The sequence below is a fragment of the Coffea eugenioides genome, chromosome 11 (assembly GCF_003713205.1).
Source record: "Coffea eugenioides isolate CCC68of chromosome 11, Ceug_1.0, whole genome shotgun sequence".
Classification (NCBI taxonomy): Eukaryota; Viridiplantae; Streptophyta; class Magnoliopsida; order Gentianales; family Rubiaceae; genus Coffea; species Coffea eugenioides.
In genome coordinates, this window is record NC_040045.1 from 4,496,396 (window position 1) to 4,516,941 (window position 20,546).

The 20,546-nt window shown below is 36.4% G+C and overlaps 2 protein-coding genes across 2 annotated transcripts; one reads left to right on the forward strand and one right to left on the reverse strand.

Annotated features, from left to right (window-relative positions):
* Positions 1 to 6,814: 6,814 nt before the first annotated feature.
* LOC113751572 lies at positions 6,815 to 14,363 on the forward strand. The gene is made up of 7 exons (XM_027295625.1): positions 6,815 to 6,949; positions 6,984 to 6,992; positions 8,509 to 8,806; positions 9,837 to 9,971; positions 12,090 to 12,146; positions 12,602 to 12,742; positions 13,947 to 14,363. Exons 3-7 carry the CDS (start codon positions 8,525 to 8,527, stop codon positions 14,010 to 14,012), a joined length of 681 nt encoding a protein of 226 aa, XP_027151426.1. The 5' UTR covers positions 6,815 to 6,949; positions 6,984 to 6,992; positions 8,509 to 8,524; the 3' UTR covers positions 14,013 to 14,363.
* Positions 14,364 to 14,557: 194 nt separating this feature from the next.
* LOC113751571 (BTB/POZ domain-containing protein At3g19850) lies at positions 14,558 to 19,000 on the reverse strand. The gene is made up of 3 exons (XM_027295624.1): positions 18,677 to 19,000; positions 17,459 to 18,574; positions 14,558 to 15,196 (listed from the first exon to the last, which is right to left on the reverse strand). Exons 1-3 carry the CDS (start codon positions 18,737 to 18,739, stop codon positions 14,741 to 14,743), a joined length of 1,635 nt encoding a protein of 544 aa, XP_027151425.1. The 5' UTR covers positions 18,740 to 19,000; the 3' UTR covers positions 14,558 to 14,740.
* Between the last annotated feature and the right edge of the window lie 1,546 nt (positions 19,001 to 20,546).

The window sequence follows — 20,546 nt, forward strand, 5'->3', positions numbered from 1 at the left end:
TCTGGAGACAACTGTTTGCTTCTTACTCTTCCACGACACTAAATTATCACCAACAAATACACAATATCCTGTGGTCGATCTTCGATCTGAGGCAGAACCAGCCCAATCTACATCACTATATCCTTCAATATCAGTGTGTCCATGATTTTGATACAGCAATCCTTTTCCAGGAGCACTCTTAAGATACATGAGAATTCGTATAACAGCATCCCAATGACTAGTACGAGGGGTATCAAGAAATTGACTCACAACATTCACTGCAAACGAAATGTCAGGTCTCGTTACAGTTAGATAATTTAATTTACCCACAAGTATTCGATATTGCCTAGGATCATCTAGTAATGTACCTTGATCTCCTATTAATTTTACATTAGGATCCATAGGAGTATCCACAGGTCGGCAACCTAACATCCCAACTTCACTCAGCATATCGAGTACATATTTTCTTTGACATAAATAAATCCCATGTTTAGACCGAGCTACCTCAATACCCAGAAAATACTATAGATGACCTAAATCCTTTGTCTGAAAGTTTACCTGCAAATTGGATTTAAGTTTCTGGATCCCCACAATATCATCACCTGTAATCACAATATCATCCACATAAACAACTAATAAAATTTTACCAGCATTAGAATGCCGATAAAATACAGAATGATCTACTCCACATCTTGTCAAACCGAATTCCATGACAACACTACTAAACCGGCCAAACCAGGCCCTTGGAGACTGTTTCAATCCATATAAGGATTTTTTCAAACGACAAACCAACCGCGAATTCTCCCCCTGAACAACAAATCCGGGAGGTTGTTCCATATATACCTCTTCTTTCAAATCTCCATGCAGAAATGCATTTTTCACATCCAACTGATGCAATGGCCAATTGTAAGTTGCTGCCAAAGAGATAAGAAGACGAACTGAGGTAATCTTTGCAACAGGAGAAAATGTTTCTAAATAGTCTATTTCATACACCCGAGTAAATCCTCTAACTACCAGACGAGCCTTCAATCTATCAATAGAACCATTAGGCTGCACTTTTATAGTGTACACCCATTTACAACCAACAACAGGCTTACCTGAAGGACGAGGGACAAGATCCCAAGTACCATTTTGTTCCAAAGCAGACATCTCTTCTTGCATAGCTAATCTCCAACCAGGATGATTAAGAGCATAGGTAATAGACTTAGGAATGGAGATAGAATCAAGGGAAGCAACAAAAGAAGAATATGACATAGAGAGACGAGAATAAGAAACAAAATTAGAAATAGGATGGGAAGTACAATGTCTCTTACCTTTGCGTAAAGCAATAGGAAGATCTAACTCACAGGAGGGCGTCATACCTGAATTTGAAGATTGAGAGTTAATTGGTGAAGTGCGTGGCATATCAGGAACTTTCTCAACCATGGAACGACGAGAGTAAACTTGAAGATGAGGACGAGATAATCGAGCTATGGAATCTAGTGGACTAGATGACTCAGGTAATAAAGGGGAAGGGACTGGCAAAACAGGAGAGGAAAAAGAGGGACACTGGTCTAACTCACAAGGCATACTTTGTTTGATAAAATATGGAGTGGATTCAAAGAAAGTAACATCAGCACAAGTAAAAAATCGATTTAAAACTGGACTGTAACATCTATACCCTTTTTGCGCTCGTGCGTATCCTAAGAAAATACACTTAATGGCACGAGAATCCAATTTATCCACCCCGGGAGTAAGCTGATGAACAAAGCACACACATCCAAAAATACGAGGAGGTAATTTAAACACAGGTTCATGAGGAAAAAGAATGGAGTGAGGTAATTGACCTCCAAGAATATTAGATGGCATGCGATTAATTAAATAACATGCAGTTAGAACTGCATCACTCCAAAATTGTTTGGGCACATTCATGTGCAACAACAGTGTTCGAGCAATTTCGATTAAATGCCCAATTTTTCTTTCAGCAACTCCATTCTGTTGTGGAGTGTGAGGACAAGAGGACTGATGAATAATACCAGACTTAGTCATAAAGGTATTAAAAGGAATGAAAAAATATTCTTTCGCATTATCACTGCGAAGTATACGTACAGGCACACCAAATTGATTCTTTATTTCTGTAACAAATGCAGAAAAAATGGAATATAGTTTTGAACGATCTTTCATTAAATAAAGTCATGTAACTCTTAAAAAATCATCAACAAAGATTACAAAATATTTAAAACCTAACTTTGAAGTGACTCGACTAGAACCCCAAACATCAGAATGAACTAACAAAAAGGGTTCAGAAACCCATTTATTGACTTTAGGAGTAAAAGAAACACGATGCCCATTTGCTTCCCAAAACTGACAAGCGAGGCGCCCGCGCCGCGCGCGCGGCCCGCCGACGGCCGGGCCCCGGCGGGCACTCAAACATCTCTAACGAAGGACAATGCACTCAAAAGTAGCGAACCAACTTTTTTCAAATTTTGTAGAGCCACGGGATGACCCAAACACGACAGTGAATTTGTCAAAAAGGAAAGCAAAACAGCTTTAGCAGGAACATGCAATCGCGCGCACTATTAGCCAGGTGAGGAAAATAAAAGTACCATTTAACTCATGCCCTCCACCAATCATTCTCTTTGTTTTCAAATCCTGAATGACAACAGAATTAGGAGAAAAAGTAACTGAACACTGTAGAAATTTAGTGAGTTTACTAACAGACATTAGATTAAAGGGCAAATCGGGTACGTAAAGAACAGAAGACAGCGGAAGATATGGATTAATTTCTACAGTGCCTAGTTCTTTAACTTTAGTGATAGATCCATCAGTTAAAGTAACATGAGGAAAGGAAGTAGACTCTTGAAAATTAGAAAAGTTTTTAGAGGTACCTGACATATAATCAGTAGCCCCGGAATCAATAATCCATGAGTCATTACCTTTTTGTGCTAAAGAAGCAGAGGGAAGAGATGCGTGATTTGTAACTTGGTACTGTAGGAATTTAACATAATTTTTCTCGGATATAGTAACAGTCTTCTGGGAACTCGATTCAACTTGGTCAGTGGTAACTGTATTAACAAACCTTTCAACCATAGCGAACAGTGCGCCGTGTACAGTACGGCGTGAACAGTGCTGCGCCGTGAACAGTAACGACGTGAACAGTGCCGCAATGAACAGTGCGGCTGAACAGTACTTTTGCTCAATGTTTAACCCTAACCCTAGGACTTTAGCTCTGATACCATGTTAACAGGTATTTTGAGAGGAAAACATTTAGTCACTGTATTATGAGTGACCAACTAGTATTTATAGAAGTACAAACCTAACAAACTATTTACAAGAATACCCTTACTAATTTATTATCTACAAGAATACTTATATTCTCTTAACAAAAACAAACTATAACTAGCTCAACTCTTTCCTCAAAATTCACGCTCCCAAAACTTCGTCCCCTATAAGGAAAACAAAGGTAACAGAGTGAGTTTTCGCCCAATGAGGTACCAAAAGGGTCACGTAGTCAAGAATCACACAATTACAATATTTATTGATCACATATAAGTATCAAATAAAGATATAAGTAAACACCACCACTTAGACAAAATAATTCAAGTAAAAGAATACAGATGGCTCTCAAGAGCCAAGTTCCCTGTTGCATTAACTTGATCCAAATCCGTTGACACTCCGTCAACGTTTAAATAAGCAAAATCATGACCGTAGATCCCCACTTTACACCAGTTTTTGTCCACCAAACATACCCCCTTTCGGGTTCAAACACCAAACAGAAACAGTGGTGGTAATACTTGAGTATATCAGATATCAAAATATTCAGTGAATCAGTAACAATTTCCTCACGACTCGTTATTCTATCTCGACCAAGCCTTTGCTGGCTCGATTCGATTGACTACCAATGAGGTTTGAACTCAAATTTTACAGTAAGATCGTTGGATATTAGTCTCCAAATGACATCAACTCATGCACAAGTAACAGATCCAAATTGCACAGTTAACCAGTCAAATAGTCAAGGGAAACGAGTGTGATAAAGTATACCCTCGTCCCATCCAGGATAAACTAAATTTATAGTCATTCAAGTCATAAATTTCAAGCACAAGTAAATCGGTTAAGCAACAAGTCATGCGAGTGGTACACTCACCAGTTCAAGAAAAAATAACGTCAAAAGTTTCCTCCTGGATTATACCCTTGATCACCGACAAGCCTAAAAAATAATCAAGGTAAAATAATTATGGTCCCCATATCCAAAGCCAAGTGAACGAAATTCACAATTTAGGCTCGACTATGAGTCATATGCTTATCCAAGTTAACTATTAGTGCAAATGTGCAAATGTGATTTTGGAGTGAAAGAAAACATTTGGACCTAAGAACATGAATAAACAAAGAGTCATTCATTTCAATTCATGGCTGGAATTTCCGACAACAAAATAGCTAAGAAGACAACCAACCTCGAGGTTAAAGTGAAACAAATGCAACTAGAAAGCATATTAGAAGGAACTATCACTTTTCCTCTTACTTTTCACATGATTTTATCAAAATTTCAACTTATACACTAACATCAAGGCACACGGAAGAAATCACATGTAACCTAAATCCAAACCAATCCAATCCAAAATTATCCCTCTTATCTCACTTATTTCACAAGAGAGGAAGTAGTAAAAATTTCAACAGCACTTCCCCTTGTTTTCTTTACTTTTCCATCCAAATTCAACACCAAATTTCATATCAATTCAACCTCAATCACAACCATAAGTCATAAGCTATCAAATACACTCGATTAAGGCCACAAAACTATCCCCAAATAGCCAATTCATAGCTCAAATATCAACCACAATAAAGCTGAATTTTGAAAACCCTAAGCTGAAATTTTAACTACAAGCTGAAATTTTCCTTAAGCAAGCCAAACTAACATATAAAAGTTAGATAAATCACATGACAAAACTATCAAATCATGGCCAAGTTCAAGCATCATATAAGGGTTGAAATTTAACCATCAAAGCTGTAATTTTCAAATCACCAATTCAAACCATGAATTTTTTCATGTAAACTACCAAAATCAATCTCTAAAACCACTAGTATGCAAGTATTAGAAGTAAAAAGGGTTTCTTGCCATAGTTATCTTGAAACCCCAAGAAAAATGAAAACCAAGTGCTTCTTCCCAAAAAATCTCTCCGCTAAAGTCTTTAATCTTCCTTAGATATCACCTTTTATGGAGTAGTTTGCAAGATTGTTGGTTAAAACTCAAGATTCAAGCAAAAAATTGAGGTTGAAGATGAAGTTTTCCTTTCCCTTTTTTCCCTCAAGAGAGTCGGCCAAGTTTGAAAGAAAATGGCAGGAATTTTGGTCAAATTTGGTTTTATTAAAGGATAAGAAAGATTGTAGTCAAAGTTAAATCTCCAAGGGTTACGCGACACTTGGCTCACTAAGGTTAATCCTCATTTTTTTTTGTCTTCCAAAGGCTAAACTATCTAACTAACCTCTAATTATCCCTTAGCACCTTAAAAAATAATATCTCTTTAAGCAAAACTCCTCATTTTCTTCAAAAATTTATCGCACTTACAGCATTAGCGGGTCCCACTTCCATAATGCATTTCGAACTTCACATGAACTAATTTATACAAGAAAAATGATTTAAAAACTTGTCTTACTTATAAAAATATCTAGGAAATTAAGGTAATAAAGTAAAGTAAAGAAAATGTATCCAAAGAAATAAAATAAGGAAATTTTCGGGTCCTCACAGAGAGCAAAAAAAAAATGGTCTACGAGAGATGGAGAAAATATACTTGGAAATCTACTAGAAATCTATGTCAGTAATCATCATGTATCAATTTTATAAAGAATAATCAAGACTTTTTATAAAAAAAAAAAAAATTAAAGGAAGCTAGCAGAGAAGTTTTTGATGTAGTCCCTTAGTATTATGACGAACCAATTTTGTCTTTTATGTCTAAATATTTGATTGGAAATTCAAGCGTAGCTGTTAAAAAAAAACATTTAGAAGCTTAAAAAATGTATAAATCCTAAAACTCACCCTAGAATCTTTGCTATGTAAAAGCAAAAATTTTTGATACTGTGGTAAACATGAACTTAAACATTATTCTTGCAAGCACTATTTACTAGTACATTTTTCTTTTCACTTTATTTTCATTTAAGTATAAATCAATTCTTCCTGATACACTAATTAAGGTTCAATAGCTGAGTTGGAAAGAATGAAGTGGTTCACTACCAATATAAGAACCTAATTGTAATTCCTTTTTTCTTCTATATATTTCTGCTATTATTATTTTCTATACCAAATCCAAGATGCTTATTGGTGCACAGCATTACATCCATGAGTAACATCTTCATTACTTGCAAAAATTAGAATATATTATCTGAGTGCTGTTTTTTGTTTGCAATTTTCACAATTTTGTTTTGTGTGTTGCTCGAAATATGTAAAGATAGTTTTAGATGGACATACTCAGAGTGGTATTACAAATCGAACCTATACTATGGTGTTCTGCGAATAATTCAAACATAATAATTTCTGGTACCTCATCAGAAACACCTCAAATAAAATTTTGCACATAAACTAAAGTTTTTGCCATTTATTAGTTAAAATAAAATATGTAGAAAAAGAATACTACCAATCTAGCCCAAAAATTTCTCAACCTTTGTAGTAATATAATTGTAATATTCAAATGGGGCAAACATGGAATTGGAGTTTAAAAATGAGGGCAAAACTCAAAAGTGATGACAGTTAATACTAGATATTTATCTGTTATAAAGAGGTGGGGTGGGGTGGAAAAAAGAAACAAAAAATTGAGTAAGAGAAGTAGAGAAGAGAGCTACTGGAAATTTGAAAGCAATATTCATTCACTGCCACAAAAATTCCGGTACACAAAAATTCCACTTTGTGGAAAAGAATACTACAAGAAGTTCCTCCCCTACTGGTCTTCCTTCTTTGCCCGGCCCCGATTACAAACTTAAAAACAAGAAGTGAAAAAACAAAGATACGGAGGGAGAGCTCTCTGCCTGTGGAGCAGGAGGGTGAGGTACGGGAGCTTCCTTCTTCTTAGCTTTTTCTTTGCTTCTGTAGAAGTCTGTCTTGCTTACTCGCTGCTTTCCTGAATGTTTTCAAGTTTGTAGTGCTTTAGTTCTTAGAACTCAATTGGCATGCGTTGCATTTCATTTTTAGCATCAATCAGAAGTTGTCTGGTAGAGTTTATATATGCATATGATGGGAATCCAGAGGGGATATAATTCATGGAAAAAGATTGATTGGGGGAATAGTTAGAATATCAAGAAACTATAAAGGGATAAAATCTCAGTTTCTGCAGCTGGGATCCTTTCTGTTTTCGTTTTCTTTTTGTGTATCTGAGCTGGTATCTGCTGGCTATTTTGTGGGATGCGTGTAGTTGGTGGTGGAGATGGAGAAATTTTGAAGGCGTGTTGATTGAAATAAGACAAAAGCCTAAAGAAAAAGTGAACCCAAACATAGATAGCAGAAAAGAAGCTAAAGGAAACACACTTCTTTTTTTTTTTTTTTCTTGAAAATGGTTTCTTTTGGACTTCTTTGCCAACTGTTTTGCACAATAGAGTCCTTTTGATACCTCTAGGATGGTCATGTTTTGCATTTCCCTTAAAAACTTAAACTGAAAGTTATCCATGCTAGTGTCTTCCCTGGATCTTCCAGTGAAGTTGGGCATCTATATACACGTGTGGCATCATCTTTCTCAGCTTGTTTTTATCGACACACTAAGAGGTTAATTTGTCGGTGAATTGTTGAAGGACATGAGGAATAATGTTTATATGCTAATAAAATGTTAAGATAGAGGGACCAGTAGAACCCATTCTTGCACCTTTTGAATTTTGGGAATGCTTGTCGTTCCTGAGGCCATAGTTGTATTATGGGTCAATAGGGAAACTTATGCATCAGGGTCACCTTGACTGAGTTCCGTGACATGGCTTGGAGGTTAAATTGCCACGTGCAGTAAGTCAGTGAGTTTAAGCTTTATGTCTTTTCTCTATGTGAGTTTAATAACTCTAGTTGTTATCTACTTGCTTTACTTTAAGGAATAGCAGCATCTTTGTACAAATCAGACTAGCATACATCTATCTCAGATCGGATTGTAACTGATAATTTTTATAGGCTGAGAAATGGAAACAAATTAAAGATGGAATGGCATGGTCAAATAATTGGATTGGCATAATGCCTTGTCTGCCACTTTTGGGATTGATAATATTTGATTTTTAAAACAACTAGTGTGAACATTCAAAAAGAATGTACAAGTTACTTGTGCAAATGAGTAGTAAACAGCTTGCATAAAAATTCAATTGTTGTGACAAATTTTGGCATATTGTTTCAATTTCGTTTTAACTTTACTGCTGAAATGCATATGATTGAGACCTGGTGAGGATTGGGCTATCACAGATTCACTTGAACTTGTTTTTCCAATTGTGCACTGTCGTAAGCCAATTACAAATCTTTTGCCTTCAAAATGGTTGCATTGAGTCCTTTAAGGTCTCAATTAGCTCCTTTTAACTTGCTGCTTTGGTCCTTTTTTCCAGACTAGAACTATCAGCTATGACAAGTATTTTAGCAAGCAAAACATGTATTTGGTCTCCGGCAGATCAGGATTATTTGTCTAAGGGTAGAAGCTGCAGAAATCCCACTTTTAAATTCTCAAATCTGGATTCTCCTTCCAAAGAACTCTTTACTCCTAATTTACACCTGGTAAGCGGACGTCACCAAAGTGCTAGAAACTTTGGGCCAGTTTTTTCTGGTGCACTTGATGGTGATATGGATCCAGATGAGCCTACCGATGAAAAGGACAATGAGGATTCTCCCAAGGATGAACCTGGAGGGGTAGGTTAAACTTTTAAACACCCCTCTTCCTCTTCTCATACTCCCTTCTCCCATAATCATATGCAAGTTTGGAGAAGGCGTGTGTTGTAGCTTTCTCTGCTATGATTTTACAACTTGCTGTTTCCCTGAAGTATTTGACATATATGTGTAAGTGATAGTCATATTCTAAAGGAATTTTGGCTGGAATGACTGACTACTAGGTCTGCATCACATTATTTTCTACTATACCCAGAAAAATTAAGAAGATTGAGCAAAATTTATATGAACTTGTCTAATTGCCATATGCCAGTTATGGATTCTGCCACTTATCTCCTCCACTGATTTATGGGAGTTGATTCGTATAATATGTTGCCCATCCGAAGATCACATGTAAATTTTTTTTTTTCTTCTTTGCTATGTTAATTAGGCATATTGCTTACATATTGCTCATTGGAATATGCATATGCTCTATCTCTGCATGTATTACACAACATTGCCATTTCCTTTGAGACAAAAATCACTAAATTCTTGAAACCTTTTTCCAAAATTTCAGTTTCCCTCTACCGTTATTTTTTCCTCAGTTGTGAGCTACGTGAGTATAAGGCTTAATTTACTATATTAACTTATCTTCCTATCAAATTACCTACAGATTTTGCATAGTAACTGACTGTATGCTCATGTGAATAGATAATCATTCTTGTCTGTTGGGTTTCCAAAATTTTCTTCCAGATGAGATTTGGATCTTCTGGAAGACACTTGGACAATTTGTTGCTTAAGTGAGGACATTTCAATTTCATAGAATTGGTCACACATGATAAACAGAATCTGATTTTTATAATTCGGATGCCATTTGGGACATCATGAACCTAGCTAGGAAATTAAACATGGATAAAGTTTGGCTGGTAAAGTGAGTTTTTTCATTGCCCTTAGATTCAGAACTGTAATTCAAGTAGCCACCATTGTACAAACTGCATCTATCTTTTCATGCTGGTCAAATAGTGTATATACTGCTTGTACCTATGCAAGTCGATTAAACTTTTTGTTCTAATAGGTGAATAGTGAGACTCTAAGGGAAAAGCTTGAAAGAATTGTTGGAACAGACGACTCTACTTTCAGTGGGATAGACTTGGCAACTCTTATACGGAACAAATTTGGGAGGTCCTACGATGTTCAACTGATAAAAAAGGTATTTATTACCTGGATTTTTCTCTATATAACATATAATTATTTTGGTTTTCTGATGACCTAAACTGAAACGACAATAGTATTCAGAAAGATTTTGAAGCAGGCCATAGCACTAGGGAAAGGGAAAGTACTTTGGTTCATGTTCAGTGGCCAGGTTTTTAGAGGAAATTGAGAGAAGGGAAATAGACAGTACTTCATTTCATCATCAAAGTCTCAGTTTTTAGCGAAACCAAGAAAGGAAACTTTAATTTACAAGTTAACATAGCACATAAGTTCTATGCAAAGAACTCAAAGATAGATGAAACTGAATAAATGTGCTTTTCTGCTGAAGGATAAAAAGAATGCTACATGGGAGATTGCTAGTCACCATTTTGTTTTCACATTAACTTACACTCAGAATATTTCAATAGGAAATTGAGATGTTTGGAGAAGTGTGAAGGTTTGAGAATGGAGAGTGGAAGATTTAGCTTATCTTTGTTAACTGGCTCTAGAGCATATTGATAGCTGGTGGACATGAGTTTAGGCACCACTTCTGGACAGGAAAAGTTTATTCACATTAGTCCACTTAAATCATACTCTATGTTGGAATAAAGATCTGTAATACGTAACACTTTATCCACTTTACACCACTTATACCAGTCCCTATGTTGGGGGCCAAGTGTTGGATCCCTTCATGAGTGTGAACTATCATTCAAGATGATGTAAATCTATCCTCCAACCGCAGGTTTCATAAAAGAGACGTGAAGTGTTGTCTTCGAAAGTGCACTTTCCTTGGCACTAAACCAACCTATGGTTGACCAATCGTATTATCTGTTATCATAGCCCTTTAATTTCTTTATTGAAATATTTTGTTATAGGCTGTCTCTATGTAACTCTGGATAACTTTTTAACTAAGTTTGAAGGTTTGGATAAATAATACGACCTATATGATTGAGAGAAGCCATGTCCAGTTAACTGACACTTATGACCATACAAATTTCAATAATGTGACTTCTCTGTTGCATACCAGTAAAATTCCATTGGGCAGGAGTGTATCCAAGGATCCAAAGTTCTTATTAAAAGTCTTACTTTTTCTCTTCCACTTTCTGTGAGTCATTTATTCTCAATCCCAGTACGGATAACAGGTTTAGACTTTGTTGTGAAGACGCATTTGATACACAAAGGAATATAAGAGCTAAACCAAGCTAAGACAGTTTGCTTTACAGGTCAAGATGATAGTTTGTGTAGTTTGGGTATTGGAGCATACTTGTCTAGTTGTCCTCCAAAATGCAGAATAATGTATAGAGAGGTCAATTAGGTGATTTTTATTTTATCATCATCATTATTTTTTTGAACACAAGAAACTATTAGTAGATCGTGGTCCATATTTTTAGATTTGGATTAATTCCGGTCACCTCCATTGTGTTTTAGGTAGACTATCAGTATACCTCCTAAAACTTCATAAGATCGCGTCATTACAAAAGAAAGATGAACTTCAGGAATTAACTCCTTATTTGAAGAAGCAACTTAGAACTTTGAGTTTAAAAATGAAAGGAAAAAGAATGCTCCTTGCTTGTTTTGTCTTCCTCCATCTTCTTCCAGTTACTATTGGATTGGATGGTGGATAACTGCTAATGGTGGATGTGCAAAGAGTTCAAGCACCCAAAGAAATAGTTGTTGGAAAAGTTTTGATAGGTGGATCAAGAAAGTTTATCTTCTGTTCTCTAAGTGGTTCACATCATGCCACTTTGTGTGTATAAAATAATGGTAAATATTCTTTTTGTCTTTTTTGTGGTGTATAGCGAACATCATGGAATTAACAGCTCACTAACACTTGAACCAAATAGTCAAATGCTTAAGCCCATGATACAGGTTGGCAGAAGAGTTTGGCTGAGCATAGTGGTAATTGTGATAGCCATAGTTCTTAGGGCATATTAAGTTAGGAACCTCAATGATATTCTTCATTCCTTTTGCAAGCTTCCCTGCAAGATTGGAGTGACAATTTAAGGATGATTTTTTAAAAAAAAATTTCTATGCTTCAATATGCGAAATCTCAAGTTCTGTTGATGAAACATTTTCATAAATGTTTCAATTTCTGTGGCCGCATTTGAAGAATATACTCCTTCCATCTGCTCTCCAGGAATTCATGGGAAGGAATCTCCTTGCACTAAATGTTATGTGGAAGTACAGGGAACAGGTAAGATCGTCTCTCTGACTATATATGGGACTTCAATTTTGAGATTATGTTGCTGTTATAATCAAGTTTGAGAAATATGTTTTCATTGCCGACTAAAGGCAAAGAATACAAGGTTGATTCGTGAGAGGTTTACACCCTGTCTGGCTGAGGATTTTCTGGACAGACTCTTAAAAAACAGCATTTAGATAGTTGCCTCCTGCAGAAGGCAGGGAGGGTAACATTTTGATGCCCATGGATTGTACTTGTATGAAAAATTGTATTTTGATTCCCAAAACTTACTTTAAACTACTTGTTTGAGCTGCGTATAAGTGTTATAGTACAGTCAAGGCAATTACTTTTGTTTCTTGTCATGCTTGATAAATAATGCTAAGTATCAAGCCTGTACAGTTCTCACTTGTTGACTGTATGCACTTTGAAGCTGATTCTCTCATCTGATGCCTGGTAACCTGTCTCAGAGATCTTTTCCTTTAACCGAAGAAGAGTATCTACTGAGGCTTGATGATGTGGCAAACACATTAAAATGCTGGGGAGCTGTATCACATGTTCGGAACAGCCTCAAAAAATTGAGAGAGAAAGAGAGGCCTCGGATAGGGAAGGTAAAATCTACGGCTGTTGCTATTGTTTCCCACTTTGAAATAAAACATGAAGTAAAATGAGTCGATCTGAAAAAGTGAAGCCTGAAGCATATAGATAGACTCAAATACATGCAAGCATGGTGATGAAACTTTGGTTTTACCCTTTTCCTTGATTCCTTTTATATGGATTCATATCTTTCATGTCTTCACTTGATTAAACTCCAAAATTCCTAGATAGTCATTATTTTTTATCTAAACGTAACATTTTTCTTATCATTAAATTATTCTTTGTTCAATTTACTATTCAATTCTAAATTACAAATTTTTAGTCCTGGCATCTTCTTTAGCAGTTAACTTTTAATCTGTTTTGTCAAATTTAGTGGAGACTTTAGTACATATACAGAAAAAGTGACAAACAAGAAAGTAGATATACCTCCCCTATCTGTACTTGGCACTGTCTTATGTTGTTGAGCTTTGGAATGTGCCCAACATAGTTGTTCTTGTGGTTTGTAACGCTTGTTCTAAATATTGATTCTTCGTTACAAATAAATGCTTGGTCTGAGAGAGCTAAAGCCACAGAGGTTAGGAGTGTGCGAAAAAAGAGAGAGGGAGGAGGGTCAGAAAAGGTAATGCAGGCACTTCGTCTTTCCTACCTTTTCTTGAATAAGCCCAAATGCTCCAAATTTAACAGTAGCAGTGGCATTCAATATCTAAACTGCACTAAGTACCAAGTTCGTACACTTCTAAATGTTGAGTGGGGGATTTAGGGGAAAAAAAAATTAGTTAGCGATTAAAATCTTTTAGCGAACTCAAAGAGTATATTATGTGTAACTAGGGCCATTACATCCCATTTTGTGTTAATAATGAGAAAAACAACTTGAAGCTTTGGAACATGAAGCCTGAATACCCTAAATGAAGTAGAACACAAGCAGGTATGCTACAAAGTCTTCTGCTTTTACTTTTGTTTTTGTATCCTTTCCTACTTATTCATTGTTGTGGTCTACTTATTGTCGTGCTCAGTTATTATGAATATTACAGTGACCATGATGTGATGGTTATTGGGTACATATTGGCTGTTTTTAAGTGGTTCAAATAATGTAATATTGGATGTAGACTAACACAAGTTGTGTCAAACTATGTCACTATGGGTAGCTTGATTGATTTTTGGTCTATATATAGGCACAACAATGTCGAATTTTATCTCTCTTCTTTCTGCTTGTTACAGGCTGTTAGCATTTTTATAGACATGGATGAGTCTGGAGGCCGTGCAAATGAATGGATATACAAGTAGATGGTAGGAAAAAACATTTATTGATTAGTCAGTGGTATATGGTGGTCCATTTCTTTTTGGACATTTAGCATACGATATTTCCAGCCATCAGTGGCTTATTGAGGTGCTGGCTTTGCCATCACAAAGATACTCGAGCCACAGTTTTTTGCTGTATATTTTCTCTTCTTTTACCTCTAGGATATGTTTACTGGTTAGAAGACTTGGTGCCTTTTCGTTAAAACAAGAGTTCTCATCTTGCAGCAGAGTATTGAGTCCCTGTGTAGTTCCTTTATGATTGTGACAATGTTACTACGGCTCCTACGTGTAGTCTGTGTTGAAAGTAAATCCGAAAGCCTTCTGTTATCCAGCTAACCATTAATTGTTTGTAATTTTAAAGAAAAAAGGATAATAACTTGATGAATTACCTTAAAATTTGAGAGTGAGCAAAAAGTAGAGACTGGCCGTGGAGACTCGAGGAATCGAGCAAAGAGAGATGGAGTACTGCAAGAAACTTCAGGAAACTTGAATCAAAGAAAACAACACAAGGGGAGGGCTACTCTCTTTTCTCTTCATGCTTTGAAGTCATTTTGGAATTATATTCTTTTACAAGTGAATGGTATGAAGGAAACTACAGGTATGTGATTGCTTCCCATCATGGTAATGAGTCTGGAAATGCTTGATGATGCAACTTTATGAATGTAGTCATGTACAACTTGAATATATGGGATGTGATGCATGTGCAGTAAGGGTCAACACATCCTTGGCAAAGCTTCGCCGTGAGCAACTGCAGCTGCATTAAGCATAAGCCTGCCCTTTTTCATTCTGGACATCTGGCCCTTCATTTCTCTGCACACCTTCTCCAATTCCACCACTCTCCGTTGCATTCTCTGAATGTTCTGTCTGATGTCAAAACTCTCATCTCCAAAGGTCTCATAGCCATCAAGATCAAAGCTGCCAGGCTTCTCCGAGGCAATTGGCGGGCTCCTGCTCTTGCTAGTTGAATTCGATCCGTGATCATTGACAAACAGAACATCAGCTGAAGATGGCACATGACTTGAATGCTGAGAAGCAAGCGCTTGAACAGAGATTCTTGGAGGTATTTTGGGATTCTTTGCCAGGTCCTTGCAGCATTCCAGGCTCAGCTTCTCGTAGTTCAGACATCTGCACAGTCTTGAACGTTCTTCTAGTGAAAGTGCAGGATGAGACTGCGAGGATCAGCGCCATAATTAGTTCAACCAAACCTCAAGCTAGATTTATGAGAATCCTCTCCTATGACATCTTCCTACTGCACGCACACTGATTACGCTAGAAAAGGTACTTCATCTGATGGATGGAATTTATCAAAGGATCATCCTGGATTAACATTCTGAAAAGGAGACCGTAGACAAATCCTATTCCAGAACTTTTATTCTACTATTTCAACTGATTCCAAGGATGCCTTTGTCAATTTAATCCCTTCAATATACTAAGTTGCAGAGAGTGCTTTAAATTAACTACAAAATATTATTGTATGTGAGCCATGAAATGTTAATTCCATGAATATAATATTTGCCTCAAACAAGAAGAAGAAGAAGAAATCATCCCTGAATATTATTATTACCGGAACTACTAAGCCCAGTTCATATCTATAAACAAAATTTTGAGGACCTAAATGTGCAGTAAAGAAAAGAAATATGATTAATCTTGTATACGCTGTCAGTGTGCACACTGTCATCGTTAGATATATGAAATATGTGTAAAATCTGAATTTAAAATTCAAATTTTGCTCATGTGTCATTCATTTAACCGTGACAGTGTATACACTGATAGTGTTTATAAGATTTTACTCAAAGAAATAATCTTCCGGGACAAAAATGGTTAAAAGATTCCATTGGATAGAAAGATACGAGGATATAATTGTGAGTGTGGTTTAAAATATTGCCAGTGGAGTACAATCTATCTATGTGCTCCATTATTATTTTACAAAAAATTGAGGGGAAAAAGTTTCTTTTCACAAATGAGTTGGCAGAAAGAGATAAGGCATCATTTTCAACCAGACCAAGCAACAGTTTTGAAATCTACTATTGTCTTATCTCTCATTTGTTGTCTTTGTATGTTTTATCCTACCCATCAAACTTTATATAATTTTCTATTGGGAAAATGATCTGTTTCATCCCTCACATTTCGCAAAAATATTCTTTTCGTCCCTTACTTTTAAAATGAAGCAAATTCATCCCTGACATTTAAAAATTAAAGCTATTACATTCCTGAACCTAATTTTCAATCTGAATCAAACCATCCAATAACCCAGTAATAAATTTCGAAAATAGAATTGATAGATCATTCGGTCAACTTCATCATATTCACATGACATTTATTAAACCAAAAAAATAAAAATTATAACATAAAAGGCCATTCTTTGTCTTGGAATAGTAGAGTTTTTTTTTTTGATAAATCTTTTCATGCACCGTTAGTATATCCGCTTGCGAATCTAGATGTGTATCATAAATATAAAATTTGGTGTTTAAATTTAAATTAAAATGATATGGCGGTACATAAAACCGTCAGTGTATACAATGATAATGTAGAAAAGATTAATCTTTCTTTTTTATGTTATAATTTTTTATTTTTTATTTTTAGGTTCATTAAATTTCACATGAATACCAAGTTGAGTTAACCAAGTGATCTACCAATTACACCCCCAAAATTTGTAATCAGGTTGATTGGTGGTTTTATTCAGATTGAAATTTGGATTCAGGGATGTAATAATTTCAGTTTTTAAATGTCAAGGACGAAATTGCTTCATTTTAAAAGTGAGGAACGAAAAGAATGTTTTTGTAAAATGTGAAGGATGAAACACATCATTTTCCCTTTTCTATTTACTGTGGAAGTTATTGATAGAAAACGAAGGGGGCCAAATTTCAAAACTTTTTACCTCCTAGTTATTATTCATGCTCTGCTATCTCTCTCTCTTCTCTAATATGTTTATGGTCAATCAACTAACCAACCCTATACTCCCTTTTCATCCAGTTTGTAATCAATTTTCTGAACCAAAAAAAAAAAAAAAAATTCGGCAACTTATCGAAATCCAGAAAAGTAATCAAAGCTCCACTTAGCTTGAAAAAAATTCTACGTGAGGATTAAGGGCTCGTTCTCAGTTGGTTTAGATTTTACAAAATCTGATTATAAAAACTGATTATAGAGCATAATCAGAATTTAAATGATTATAAATTTTAGCTTTTTTATTCATTAATGAATTTATAATCATGATACAAAAGCAATCGAGAGTATCACAAAAGTCGATTATTCAAAAAATAAAAATTATAATCAGTCAAAATAATCAACGACACGGCAACAATAAGTAGTAGTAGTAGTATTTTTTTTTTTTTTTTTTTTTTTTGTTGATAAGTAGTAGTAATAGTAGAAAGGTAATAAAAGAAGGAACAGTCCAATCATATTCATATCTAGTAGTAGGAGTACAAAATTACCTCAAGATAAATGTCAATTGCTCTGTAGACTCCATCAAAGCAGTCTCTAGCACAGTCCGGCAAGCTCTCAGCAACACCAAGAAACCTTGAGATCTTGAGGTTCTGATCAGGCGCTATCTCTCCCAAGTACTTGTCCATTAGCATCCCAACCCTCTTCATCTTCTCTACCGTGACAGCTCCTTCACTCTGAACAAACTGCCTCACCAGCCTCATCACCAGATTCACATCATAAACTCCCGCCCCATCTCGCCCGGACACCAGCAGATCATCCAGCGTTGCCTGATCGAGCACTCCGCCAATCAGTTTCTCCAATCCGGCCCTGCAGTTCCTGCTCAGCCCGAAACCTGAAACGACCCTCAATACCCAAAACAAACTTCTGCAAGAAAATGAAGTTCTCGCCGTCAGAACCACCCCGGAAACCGCTGTCTCTGCCAGGGCATTGTACTCGGAAGCCCTTGACTTACTGTTATTGTTGTGCCGACCGGCGGATTTTTGAAGGTAGTGGAGAAGAAACCTCGTGAGGACTGTACTGTTGTTTTCGCCAGCAAATGAACCTAAGCTCTTCGCGAAATACTCTATCGTCTTTGGAGATAGAAGGGTCAAGTCCTCGAACCACCAAAATTTAGTGGCCGCGGGGGAACATCTGAACCTGGATGAAGTTTCCGGGGAGGAGGATGCCGAGGAGGATGAAGCGATGAGCTGGTTTATGTCCGAATTCTGAGCAATCTTTGCGAGAAGCAAGCACATGAGCTTCTTAACGAGACCGCATGAATCCGCAAACGAAAAGAATGGTTCCAGACTTTTGAGACAAGCCAGGACATCATTCCACGACCAATAGAACATTTGTTGAAGGAAGACTTCGGTCTGGTGCAAGAGATTGGAAGAGAACATCTTTTCGGTCATTCCAAGAAAGACTGCACAGCAATGGAGGAGAGACACATTTGAGACCGTGATCGTGGTCGCCCCGTTGTTGTAACAGAATCTGGAAACCAGTTCGAACCCATCAGGGCCTCCTGGAAAATCATCAATCTCTATCCCTGAGCTTCTGATTTGAGTCCTCTTCTTTTCTTGTCTGATCGTCCTTTTCAACTTCTCCGAGTATTTTGTAAGGATTTTCTGCAAGTTTATAGGCATTAATCAGTAAATGAAAGAATGTCGGTCAAGGAAAAATGTGCATGGAACCAATAACAGCTGTTGCTTAGTTATTTAGTTAGTTACCTGGTTAAGGAAAAATGTTTGCTGCCGATTGACAAGGATTTGCAGGTCGCAGAGGTCTGCCATGGCTGATTTGCATTGGATTACATCAACCAAGAATTGAATGAAGAAGCTTTTATCAGTGCTAGTCTGGCTTCAAGATGAATGGAAAAAATGTTCAAGAATCAGGATGCGCTGGCTGAGGATGTCCATGTGAAACCATACAAAACCAATATTTATAATACTAGGTGTGTAGAGCAGTACTAGGTGTAGTTTTGGACCAACTTCAGTAATAATTTTTGAGGGGGGCATCACGGGTTAAGCTGTTTTTGTTTTATTGCAGCCACCATTTGTTTGTTTTTTTTTTCTCATAATAATAGAGAAAAAGGACTTGAATTCCACCCCCCCCCCCCCCCCTTTTCTTGTTTTTGGTAGATGCAGAAAATATTGCAGAGACATATAACTTACATGTAGTAATAGTTATTAAGATTGAGCTTGAATGCTCTAACAACAACAATTATTTCTTGAGATTGACAAGGACTGCATAGTTGTTGCATGAAAGGTGGGTCGAACAATTGGAAACTGAGGGAACGAATACTTATTGCTGTGAGCTACCAATTTGGACGGCTTTGCACTATCATCTTGAACCAGCTACGTACTACTGTGGACACTACACAACTCAGTTAAGCTTAAGCAATGAATTTGAGTTCAAAATTCCTGGTGAAAAAAGAGACGGGACCTATTCTTCTTTGCACGAAGTTGACTAGAACTAGAAGGAGTAGTTCAAGAGAAGCACAGAAAATAAGAACAGCCAATGGTGACGCCTTAATTGAAACTTGTGCAATATTTTGATCCATCACTGTGGCAATTTTCATAGCAGTGGAGAGCATTGCATGCAGTGGAGCATCATGGAGGCAGATTGCAGTGACCTTCAAAGTGTACTGCTGCTGCTACCTTTCATTTCATTACATGGTAACCACTTTTGTTAGTGCTTTCTAGCCAGCAGCAGGCAGATGAGTATTTTGAACCTGCAAAATTTGTGAAACATCAAATCTCATTTAACTAAAAGAGAATGAAATTTGTAGAACAAGGATGTGATTTTCATAATACAAAGAGGGTTTTTTTTTTCTTTTATGGTATGAAATCTACACTTTTGTCTACATCAAAAGCACATTTTGTATAAAATTCTGAAGTTGTAACAATCAGTGGTAAATTTTTATATAGTTGTTGTACACGTTTGCTTCTCATGAAAGCACAAGCCAGAATAACACAATTTTTTCATATGTACCATCTGAACGTTGATTAAGTATAAATCCCACGTTGGAACACTGAATACAAAAGAGAAAACCCAGGAGTTTTGTCTTCTGTAGAATGTGACACCAATAGAGCCAAGGAACCGTGTAGCTTTCAATACGTTGGAATTCCCTTGTCGATGGGGCATTACATGCTTGTTTATCCAACATGTGAGAAAAGGGGCCCCCAGGAAGGCAGAACGAGAGAGAGAGAGAGAGACTAGGTTTTCGTCAATCAATCATTCCCTTGGTTTCTTGTTCTGTTGCTCAGGCTTAATTATCCTGTATAGTACTAGTACTCCCTCCGACCCACTTTGGTATTCCTGTTTCTTTTTTCACACAACTTAAGAAAAAGTAGTTAACTTTGTTAGAAAAGTAAATTTAGATTGTTATTTTCCTAAAATACCCTCATATTAAATATGGTACAACTTTATGGGAACTTGAATTGATGGTAAAAAAAGAATCAACTCTCATTAAATGGGATAGGTTTATAGTAACAACTACTTACATTGAATAAGGGTATTTTAGAAAAATTAAAATACAACTACATTCTTCAATTGGAAAGTTGACTACAATTTGGGACAGATGAAAAAGGAATACAG

Coding starts and splice junctions, on each gene's coding strand:
- LOC113751571 (XM_027295624.1), bottom strand. CDS start 18,739: ATGGCAGACCTCTGCGACCTGCAAATCCTTGTCAATCGGCAGCAAACA. Junction 18,575..18,676: donor AAACATTTTTCCTTAACCAG/GTAACTAACTAA, acceptor ATAAACTTGCAG/AAAATCCTTACAAAATACTC. Junction 15,197..17,458: donor CAATTGACATTTATCTTGAG/GTAATTTTGTAC, acceptor TGATCCTCGCAG/TCTCATCCTGCACTTTCACT.
- LOC113751572 (XM_027295625.1), top strand. CDS start 8,525: ATGACAAGTATTTTAGCAAGCAAAACATGTATTTGGTCTCCGGCAGAT. Junction 9,972..12,089: donor ATGTTCAACTGATAAAAAAG/GTATTTATTACC, acceptor TCTGCTCTCCAG/GAATTCATGGGAAGGAATCT. Junction 12,743..13,946: donor AGAGGCCTCGGATAGGGAAG/GTAAAATCTACG, acceptor TGCTTGTTACAG/GCTGTTAGCATTTTTATAGA.